This window comes from Adiantum capillus-veneris, chromosome 5, assembly GCF_014529385.1.
Source record: "Adiantum capillus-veneris isolate H3 chromosome 5, ASM1452938v2, whole genome shotgun sequence".
NCBI classification, from domain to species: domain Eukaryota; kingdom Viridiplantae; phylum Streptophyta; class Polypodiopsida; order Polypodiales; family Pteridaceae; genus Adiantum; species Adiantum capillus-veneris.
The window spans coordinates 109,650,457-109,662,219 of record NC_140935.1 but is presented as its reverse complement, the minus strand read 5'-3'; the positions used below and the strand labels follow the sequence as shown (position 1 = coordinate 109,662,219).

The following is an 11,763-nucleotide window of genomic DNA, read 5'->3' as shown; positions in this document are numbered from 1 at the left end:
ACATACAATGCACACAGGAAAACCCTCGTAGTGAGGGAAAAAATGTCCCGAGGGTCCGAAGTGTGTTCACATACATCATTACCGTACATGTATATGGTAACATTTCTCTCCTTTGACACTCCTTCCTTTTCATGGCGGTTGTTCCATGTGTGCGCGCCTTCTCACAATCATTGCAAACAACTCAATAAATTCATTTTCATTTCCTTTTTATTTTTCAAACAGGGGCTCCCACCAAGATATTGCTATCATTTGATAGATGCTTGCGTTCCTCATCATGCCCTTTCAACCTTGATCTCACTTATCTTAAATGGCAGCCATTGATCGAAGAACCACCTACTTTGCAACTCAAACTCCTTGTGATAAAATGAATGAATATTACCACTTGACAAAGGGTCTACCTTGCAGCTTGTATCTCGTCACCATCTCGAATGGAGAATTCTATTTATGATTGCTAGACTATTGACCAAAAATTATCCTACCCGATTGTTATCTTTAACATTCAAAGACCCGCCAGTCTCGAGTGAGCTCAACCTCTAAAGCTTACAGATAGAGGCATCTTGAATCCGCTCTAGTAATTGCATAAACATATCCCTCATGTTTGGACATAGGATTGCTTGCTTCTCGGATGCATCAATTGAGGACAAATTGGAATCCATGAATGATAGTAGGAAGCTTGACCTCTTACCTCAAGCTCTTTGCATGCTATCAGTATACTACGGTGTCTACGTAGGGAGTATTCTTTTTCAAAGATGCGGGGTCATGTAGGCAAGGCAAAGTGGGGAGAGCGTCTTCATTCAATGGAGCTTGCAACTCGTCCCTTTCCAAAATTCCAAGCTTTTTAATTAAAACATAACTGCCTCTTTTTTGGTCTTTGCTATCGCCTTTCACCTCTTCAAGGGTCAACATAAACGAACAGTGCCATTCATATTCTCTCTCTCTCTCTCTCTCTCTCTCTCTCTCTCTCTCCCCCCCCTCCCCACCTCCTCCAAGCCCAACGCCAGATATGCTGACACATGGCATTGGAGGCACTTGGCCATTATATTGCCATTATATTGTATAAATTAGATTAGATATTAGATAAGGGTCCAAAAATATTTGTTTTCTCGAGCATGCTTAGGTACACAAAGGGTATCCCCACACGAAAGGGGGATAAACTGTTTTGAGTTACCCTCTCTTCCCTCCATTAACTGCACCTCAGTTCGCAAAACAACTTTTTAGTCCCCCTCTCTTGGCAAATCTACGTCAAGCCTCTCAAGTCCAATGAATCACTTCAATCCATCTCTTATGATTGAAGCGCTTGCACATAGGCCTTCCAAATTGGAAGGCTCACTTTTTGAAGGTTGTGCATTCCCATAGGCGATCTCCTAGCAAGTAGATAGGTGGGGTCCCATTGGAGGTGCCAAATGAGGACAAAACGAAAACTTTTGGTAGGAGGTAAAAAGATCTGGTTGACTTGCTCTAGCAGGTCATTGCCGATTTAGAAGGCCTTCCAAAATGTAGAGGGTGGTTCAAAGACCCTCAATGATAGAGGTGCTGCCAAGATGTGCGGTGGTGGAGGCCTACGTGATTGCATTTTTTAACTTGGAAGGCCTTCTAAAAACGCCGCTGCTAGTCTATGTGAAGGCCCTCTTACACCCTCCCTGTGGGGGGTACCAAAGTAGCACAAATTGATATCACCCACTAGTCCCACAATGGATTATTGGCAAGCTCTTCATGAGTGACGTGGATCATTGGATGTGAGATGCGCTCGAATAGTGACACGTGGAGCTGACGGATTTGACTTTAGGGGATGTCAGCCTTTAGGTTAGCAGTAAAGGTTAGCTTTTTGCAGCAAGCTGCAACAAGGAGAAGTAGTGCGAAAATATGGCAAGAATTAGGTGAGCGAGGTGTTAAATGGGGAGAACACTACAGCAGTAACAACACGCTTTCGTTTCTTCAACACATAAAAGAAGCTACCCTTTGTAGGTGGAGAGCTGGCCCGAGGTGTTCAATGTGCCATAGCCACACAGGCCCACATTGGCTAGCCTACTTCACACAAACAACTTGCACGAAACGACACGCGGTCACATGTCACAGTGCCCCCCCCCCCCCCCCCCCCCCCCCCCCCCCCCCTCACACACACACAGTTGACCATAGCAGACTGCTCTCTTGATCTAGTGAGTAGAGCATAGGGTCTCTCTCTCTCTCTCTCTCTCTCTCTCTCTCTCTCTCTCTCAGACAGAATCGCTAACAACAGAGGACCGTCCTTTCTCTGTCCTTTTTTGCTCGCACCAATCATAACCTTAGGTCAAAGAAGTAAGGTACATAAGAAAGCGCTCTGTGCCTCTGAGCCTCTGACTCTCTCATATACCCAGACCTCCTTTCATTGATAGCCATGGCATCTCTAACAGCTCTAGGGATGCTGATCAGCATTGTACTGCAACTGGTGGCGTGGGAAGGGGGGCTAGTAGCAGCAGCATCAGCAGTAGCTGAAGGCGAGAGAGTGTTGGTAGAAAGGAGGGAAGGGCACGATGTTCACACAGTGGTGAAGGCAGTGAACCAGGGCCGCTCCAGCCAGTTCGCCTTTTGCAGGCAATCCGGCATTTGCATCGGCCGCGTCATCGTCTGTCCCAGCGACTGTTTCAGCGCCACGTCCACTTCTGCTGCAGCTGCTATGTCTTCTTCTGCAGCGGCACAGTCACAGCGTCAGCCACAGGCAGACTACGACGACTATGATGATTACAACTACTATTACTACTATGACTACGACTACAATGGTGGGAACGGCAGCCCCGGCAGCCCTGGTGGGGGTTTCGGTGGTGGCCAAGGTGGGCAGGGAGGCCAAGGTGGCGGTTTTGGCGGCGGCCGAGGTGGTAACGGAGGCAGTGGTTTCGGAGGCGGCACTGGGCCTGGTGGCAGTAGCGGAGGCGGATCTACGGGTCGTGGTTTCGGAGGGACTGGTGGTGGCAATAGAGGTTTTGGAGGGGGAAGTACGGGCGGTGGCAGTACTGGTGGCGGCAGCAGTGGTTTTGGAAGTGGCACGCGCGGCCCTGGAAGAGGTTCTGGAGGGAGCTCTGGTTTCGGCAGCGGAAATCGTGGGCCTTTTGCTCGTGGGCGCAGCGGCTCGAATGGTGCTGTGGGAGCTGGCAACGGCTGTCGCTACGACTGCCTTACAAGTTGCCGGGCCTTCTGCGCCACTTGAATGAATCCCTTGAATCTATTTTCTGTATGTAAATCTACCCTCGCTCGGAAATGTACCTTACTCTCTTTCTTTACTCAATTGTTATGTTCGGGCTCACACTTCAAATTGAAAAGGTGCATGACTCTTGGCTTCACTAGTTTGCCAGAACTTAACTTCTTCCTTTTTGTATCCGCAAGGTAAGATACCACGTTTTCTTAATTTATAGCTGAGCACCCAAAAAAAAACCCACGTTTTGGCGTCATTCACATTGACACTTTTTAGCGTTCTTTCACATCCACACAAAATTTGTTTTTTGTTTTTCCATGCTTGATGCAAGGCATGTCTAATAGTTTTCTCTAGATCTAATTATAGTTTATTTTCATGATGTTTCATGTTAGACAAATCAATATTTTAGCTTTTTGACAAGAAAGAGTGTTCTCGACGTTTTGGTGCACGTCATCGAAGGCATGAAGTTCAATGGTGGTTTTCTTTCGAGATGAATATGCTCTTGATTATCATCTGATTTGATCTCTACGATCCCATCTGATTGCTCCGATTCTACTTATTGTCTTGACGTTGTTGGGAAAACAACAGTATCATCACTAATGCACAATTTCAAAGCATACATATCCCACAACACAATGTAGTTCCCAATGCACTCTACACAAGTTGTCGATAATATGTCATGCACGTGTTTTATGTGGAGTACCATCCAGATTCACAAGTTGACAAGTTGACATGTGTTGCTTGAACACCTATTGAAAACCAAGAAAGGACCTTGAAATTTGATTTGAGATTTATTTTGAAAAGCATTCTCAAGCTTGCTATTGTGTCGATGAACCATATCACCTTTCTTGATGTCTTTGTCTATGATCTTCTCATTTACCTATGCTTGACTAGTTTTTAACACTTTTTCATAATGTTGCCACCTATCCAATTGTGCAAATTGTAGATGCAAAAGCCTCTTTTGAGTGCATCATGAGATTCTTCCTCAAGTTATTAGTTTAAAAGTTGGTATCTCCACTTTATATTAGGAGGCAAAGCTTCTTTCCCAAAGACGAAGTGAAAGGGAGAGAAACTAGTACCTGACCAAATGGTAGTCTTTTAGGCACAAAGTAGTTGTAAGTCCCAAGTCTTTACATTGTTTGGAGTCGTCGTTGTGAGCATCTTCATGAGCTCTCCATCAAACCTTCATTCCATTACATTGGGGATAATACGGAGTGTTAAACCAACAAACGTACGTGAAGCTTTCACATAGATAATCTACCATCTCTCCCCAAAAATCTAGATCCTTATCATGAAGTAGCTCCGTTAGCATGCCACACTTGCAATAAATATCTTCTTACAAAAATTAAGAAACATGTTACTTGTGATTTGCTTCACAACTTTAGCTTCAATCCACATGGATAGAGTCTTACAAGATGGTGAGCGAATTTTTTGAGCAATGAACAAAACGAACGAGTTCCTCAATAAAATGACTCGTGAATTAGAGAGACTTTCAAACAATACAATACACAAGAGCTATAGAGTAGGAGATATTGCAAAAAGAAAACTACCATCCCAAAGCTTAGAAAAAAAACATATCATCAATGTTTATGGTTCCACATAATTAAACTTGAATCACATTTGTCAATAAACAGGTACAACCTTCGAGGCGTATCTTTTGGGCAACCATTGTAGAGTGGGTCCGCCATCATGCAGGTTCCCTCCGCATCTAAGTATATCGTCAATGCACTTCATCCAAGTAAAATACACAAAATTGAATTCAAGAGAACAACCATACTCACAACTTGAAATGCACAAACACCTACAAATGGTAATAGCAATGCCTGCCAATGAATCATAGAATGGCATAAAACATAACAAGAAGATAGCTAGCAATAAATGTTATAGAGCACACCACTCAAACAAAAAAACAAAGTACAAATGTCATGTAGTGAAAGTCTAGGGTGTGAGTCTCACAAATCATCAAAAGGGTTTCAACCCATAGGTCTATCTTCCTAGTCCACCATATCCATCGACATAGATGTCTCCTCTCTCCCTCGCTTCCTAGGACAAAGCACGAGTTGCAAGTGAGTAGAAATAAGTTTATCATTGGAATCTAGAGAGGCACACATGGCTAGTGGCCAAACATCCTTACAAAATGGGATTCATCCCACATCCAAGCTCGAGACACAATCCCCTGGGATGACACAAGAACTTGAGAAAATAAGCCATAAAAGAATGGCTCCTCTGTGCAGTCCCTCTCCATGCCACTCTAGAGTCTATAATTGCATGAGCTAAGTCTAGCATGTACTGTCGCATGAGCTAAGTCTAGCACGTACTGTCTCATTGTACCATCTTTAGGAGTCACCCCTAGCGCACGAAACATTAAGACATTAAGATGCACTCTCTGCAATGTAAAGTGGAGAGAGTGGTCTGTATCTATGCACTAAAAATATGATAGAAGTGTCATAGAATCTAATATCTAACCAACCCAAATGATTTTCTCGTATTAAATTGATCATTGAATGTGGGAGAATAAACGGGAACAAGGGTTAGGATATAGACATTTGCTTATAGATCTATCTCAACACGGAGCCAATGGTAAAGGGGGCCCAAATGAGAGATGGTTCATCAAAGAGCAAGGCTAACCAATGGAGCATAAATACCTTAGGGTTAGCTTCATTGAAGACCTCCAATAGTTAGTGTTGAAAGTCCTTTGACCTTAGGTAAGCTAGGGTTGTGCTTGAGGTGGGAACCCGGCCAAAGCTTGAGGTGCTTGTCATGCCTGATGACTGAGATGCTTGAGATGCTTGAAGTGCTTGATGATTGAGATGCTTGTCGTGCTTGAGATGCTAGGGTTGTACTTGAGGTGGGAACCCAGCTTGAGGGGCTTCAGGACCAAGCTTATGGTGAGAACTAGGCCCAAGGTTGAGGGGCTTGAGGTGGCACAAAAGTCAAAGCAAATCCCTACAAGGAGGGGGCGATCCATGCAAGAAAGGGGGGTGGTTGTTTGACCACTCTCTCTCTCTCTCTCCCAAAGGGCACCCCTTTCCCAAGAGGGAAGTAGGACACATATCAAACCTCTAGCTAGGCTACCCTCATGGTGTGCCTAAAGCCTAATTGGTTGGCCACCCAAGGGATCCAATGAAAATTTAGTGGATTTAATTAATTGATTTAGCATTTATCAAGCCCTCTCTCAAAGGGGAAAGGGGGACACTTGTCCCAAGGCTACCCTTGTTTCTTGGTATGACTTTTCGTTGTGATTGGCTAGGCCTAGAGGGGTCCAATGAGCTTCAAGCATGAGCTATAAGGGGGGTCAACCAAAGCAAGTAGGGGGGCTGCTTGAGGGGTATATCTCTCACACACACTCACACACACACTCATTGTGTGAAGTGCAAAGTGAAAGAGTTCCCTCTCCTTCTCCAAGCAAGTAGAGAGATTGAGAGCCTACACCAACACTCTTGGCTATGAAATGCAAATCCAACCAAGAGCCATGCTTCAATGCTTAAGCTTGACATCTTCTCCATCTTCATTACTATGCTATTATGTATGCTAGAAAGAAGAGTGATGATAAGTGAGGAACTAGTTCTTTCTCCTATGAAATGTTTCTTTTTCCTCTTCCCTACCCTCATTCCCTGCTAGCTCTCTCCACCTTCGAAGGTGTTTGAGGTCTTGGGACTGAGGCTTGGGATAGTTAATGCTTTCCAAAAAGTTTATGTTATGCTCGTGATGCATAAAGCTTTCCATCTTCATTGCATCACCTAGGTCATAAGGAACACAAAGATTATATTATAACAAGTCTCTCTTGATGGGAGAAACTATAATAAAAATGCATATTGAAGGGGGGACTAGCTCCACATAAATCTGGTCCTCAATTGTTGTCATGCTCTCTAAACTCTCTCTTGCAAAAGTATTGTTCATGCCAGGTTAACTAAATGCTATGTTTATGTTGCTACCACCAATTATGTTCACCCACTATGCTCACAAAGTAATTTCACAAAAGTACTCCCTCTAATTTCCGCTACTCTCAAGTTAATAGGCCAATTCCAATACATTGGTATCATAGCATTTGGTTTCTCTTTTCTTGCTTAAGAAGAGAGGTCCTTAGGTAGCCTATGAATGGTTGATTTTGTTAATTATATTAAGGTAAGTGGGATTGGGATCTATTATCAGTCTTGTTGAGTCCGCTATGTGGGATATGGTGCACACCTCGGGAGATTTGGACTTAATAATGGGGTCTTTTTTGACTTGCCTACGGCTTTACCATTATTGAGCCATAAGAAGTCCGAAAGGAGCTAGCCCTCGGTGATTCTGCAATATTAAACCCACCCACTACTCTCTATAATTAACCACTTCGAGCCATGGGTGTAGATACTTAAGAGCAGATTTTCAAAGGCTAAGAGGAGTGGCAACTAAGGTTTTGAATTGCCAAAGCATACACTAAGTAAGTACACAAATTTTGTTAACATGGCTGACAATAACCAAGAGAGTAGAATGAACATTGATAGCCTTGATTTTGCACATGAAGGTGCTAATGATGATACCCCCATGTTTGTCAATTATCTTGTTACTAGATTGCAACAAGCTATGGGCAACCCTACTTTGCAAGCCGAAGTTATTCAACAACTTCGTGCTTATGGGATTTCCCTTCCTCTCCAAGAGGAGAGAGAGCTTAGGAGGCCTCTTGAAGAGACCCCCAAAAGGAGAGTCTCTCCTATACGAGAGGAGGAATCCAAAGAGCAAGAAAGCAATGAAACTTTAAGTTCCTTTAAAGATGTGGCTCCATGAAGACGGCGGTCTAGACGATCGTCAACTCCTCCCAAGAGGAGAAGATCAACACACAGTCCTTCTCCTCGTCACTCCAAAAGGGAAGAGAGGAAACAAAGGATGAAAAGGGCAAGAAAGAGGCCACCCTCTTCTCCTTCTGCTTCACCTTCCTCCTCTTTCGATCGAAGCTATGGCTATTCTCCTAGAGAATATAGGAAGGGAGGACATCGCAAATCATACCCTGCATGGGGAAGGTCACAAAAGCTAAAGAAGTTCAAAGAGGGAGGAAAGAGTATCTCCTTTCTCACCTATGATGGCACCTTTGGTGCTACCGACAAAGTGTTGGCCTTCATCTAGCAATTTGATGCGGCCTTTGGAGACGAGGGCTTTACGAAGTCCTCCAAGCTACGCCATGTAGCTATGCACTTCTAGAAATCGGCTCGTCCATGGTGGGCTAGCCTTCGTGGCAACAACGAAGCCCCAAAGACATGGAAAATTCTACGATTTTCCATCATGAAGCAATTCCTTACAAGCGATGCAAAGGACAAAGTGCTCATCAAATGGCGCAATTGGAAGCTTCTCTCTCATGAGTCTATCCACAAATATGTAGATAATTTTTGGGATTTACATCTCAAGGCTACTATCTTGCAAAAGATAGACTTCGCCGAGCAAAAGCGACAATTCTATGCGGGATTTACCTGAAGAGATGGCCGAATATGTCAACTCTCAACGGCCTGGTTCTATCACCAAAGTAATCCATCACACCATGGTTGCTTCACTCATCAATTTCCAACAAGGGGCTAGAAGGAATGTCAAGCCGATGGAAAACAAAGATAAAAATGATGATAAGGGGAAAACCAATGCCCAAAATTCTTTCCAAGGCACTTCCAACAACAACAACAATCAGTCCAAGGAGAAGGAAGTTTACAAAGGCAAAAACAAACTCTCTCCTAAAGAGCTTGAAGATTTTCGCAAGGAACATAAGTGTTTTAAGTGTGGGGAGGAAGGATATGGCTATCGTTCTTGCCCCAAGAAAAATGCTCGCAATGAGACTCCTGGGCTTCCACTATAGAAGCTCCAAAAGAGGATGCTCATTGCAAAGGATCATCTCTCTCCTATGCTTGGAGAAAGGTAAGGGAGCATGATGCCTTCATCTTGTTTGACCCTGGCTCTACTCACAACTTCATATCAATGGAGTTGGCCACCAAGTTGGGCATTCAAGCCTTTGAGATGGGAGATATTCTAACGACTGACACAACTTTCAAGGGACAACAAGCCTCCGTTACTCCCTTGATTGGGAAGGTGAGGCTCCATGTCCAAAGTGGGGATAATAAATTTGTAAGCTTTTAATTTAGAGCTTTTGTCGCAACTTTAGAGCTTTCTTAATTGGGTGCTCAAATAAACTTATTATTTGAAAAATGACTATATATTGAGAGATGCCCATGTCTTGCTCCTAATTAAAAAAAGATCCCAAAGCTTTCTTTGCCAACCCTATATTCTCTGTATTCTAGACTAAGAGACGTCATCTACAAAGAAACCCTTGATTTGCAACATAATCCACAACTTTTTTGGCATATTTTTCAATTGCACACTCAAAGAGAAAATCCCAAATGAGGCTCTTGTTACAAACTTATTACAATTTTTAGAACCAATAGCTCATCACACATCATGGGACATTATAATAAACTGTACAAACCGAGTAGTTTTGTCACTCTAAGACCATTGTGACATTACCTAAGTATCAGCTTACAAAGATCTTTTCATGGTCTTCTGAGAAACTTGTGGTGGTATTCTGTAAAATTGCATTTGTGTGTACAATTGAAGTCTCAATATACAAAGTACAGGCCGCATTGATACACGGTTCAACTTACACAACCTTCACATAATGTCTTCAAATAATATCTTTGTATTATATCATCAAGTGACAACACACATCAATGCAAATTCACTGCTCGTCGACACCCGTGGTCAGCAGACATCGATGAGCATTACATGGTGCCATAGCGAGGCAGTGCCGTCACAGTGTAGCAGAGGTCACCGCAGTGCAAATAAGCAGCAACGACGACCTCGGGAATGGAGCCCTTCTTGCCAAAGACTTCCTTTGGAAATAGGAGTGGCGACAGCTTCCATGCGCATTCACAAGAAGTTTTGGACAAATTCTCACAATAATTCCCACATTGTGACTTCCCTCAACATCATGAGCTTCTCTGAGGGAGGCATGGCATACCTAGCTAGGTACGATTGGGGGCAGGGGACCGCCGGCCTGGTGGGGGGCCCGGTGGTCCCCTGCCCCCCAATCATACCTAGCTAGGTATGCGGTACCTCTCTAGCAGAAGCTCATGATGTTATTCAGTGTATGAAAAACACTGGAAAAGACCCCGTTTTCCTACATGAGAAAATTTCTAAATCTTCTTGTGATTGCTCTCTCTGCACTGCATCTCCACGGACTTTACAAGGTTGGCCGATGACGTGTGGCCCCCGATCACACAGAGTTTTGATCCATGCATAAACACCGTAGATGCAGCTTCACTCCGCCTCTTGTTCAGCTCGGGCAACACTTCCCACTCAAGCTGTCTGCCAACTCCAGGTGTCCCTTCAGCCGCTCACGAGGAGATGCGCTCTCAATAACACTTTCTACTACATACAAGCACTATTTGTTGCCATCAAAAGATCAAACCAGCAATGTGGACATAGGGATAAGCCTATAATTGGCGCTGTTTACTGGATGTGATCATCATTTCTTCTTTTGCAAATACTTATCACTAGCTTTAGCGAAACAAAAACCCACAATTCACAGCATAATTTAGAAGATCGAGAAAAAAAGCAACATTATAAAATACATTTTTCCCTATTGAACGGGACACCACTCCCTGGAGTTAAGTCCTCTATTGTTGGCAATTGGGAGAACTGTGGACGGAGCATTGCAACCAACAAGCAAGCCATGGGACATGTGGTCTAGCCATTTCCAATCCTTGTAGTTTTTGCGAAGACCATCTTCCAACTATTCTCCCATGGGGTTGCTCCATCATTCCGACAACGCAATGTTGCTTTACGGTGGCACTTTGTCCATTAGCATCTCCAACAATAATATGGCAACAACGCTCCATGTGTCAACCGCCATACTCAGGATATCGTATGTGCTTATTTAAGAGTTCCCTTGCCTTTGCAATCTTGCAGCACCATGTAATTACCATCAGTGCCCTCATCGGCTTGTAAGGGAATAACCAACCCTAAATCTTATAAGCGTGTTGCATGTGGAGATGGCCCCCCGCCTCATGGAGAAGGATGTTTTCAGGCCTTATGGTGGCGAGGTGCAAGATGCTATGCTGATGGCAGAACTAGAGAAAAGCCTTGGAGACATTGTACCTATATGGAAAGGGCCACCTCACTGTCCCTCATGTTGCAACCCTTTCTCCACTTCTTCTCCACATAACATCACCAACAAGCTGTCTTGGCCGTCAAAGTTCTCATAAGAACCCAACATGTGCACGATCAACGTGTTGCTGTATGCTCGCTCTGAGAGGAATCTCATGAGCCAAAGCTCCCATGAAGCATCCAGTGCGTCCTGCTGCTCACGATCAGGTTGCTTGACAAGCATTTTACATGCCATATACCTGTAATATAGAAAATTTATACTGTTAGAATCTGTGATGAATCCCCTAACAAGAAATACTATAGCAAAGTTGCCCTCACCGAGCTGGGAACCCACAATCTCCAGCCCTTAAATGGAACCCCTATAAATTATCTGCTCCTGTTGCAGCTTGAATAATATAGCAACCGTTGCCAGACGATGTTGCATTGTCAATGAATTCACGCAAATCCTCCATCGCCATTGCTACGCACCTCTTCCC

General features: G+C 43.9%; 1 protein-coding gene and 1 pseudogene across 1 annotated transcript; one reads left to right on the top strand and one right to left on the bottom strand.

Annotated features, from left to right (window-relative positions):
- Positions 1 to 2,179: 2,179 nt before the first annotated feature.
- LOC147457903 (uncharacterized) lies at positions 2,180 to 3,314 on the top strand. The gene has a single exon (XM_086512678.1). It carries the CDS (start codon positions 2,375 to 2,377, stop codon positions 3,179 to 3,181), a length of 807 nt encoding a protein of 268 aa, XP_086368804.1. The 5' UTR covers positions 2,180 to 2,374; the 3' UTR covers positions 3,182 to 3,314.
- Positions 3,315 to 10,760: 7,446 nt separating this feature from the next.
- LOC147457902 (uncharacterized) lies at positions 10,761 to 11,522 on the bottom strand (annotated as a pseudogene).
- Positions 11,523 to 11,763: the final 241 nt, after the last annotated feature.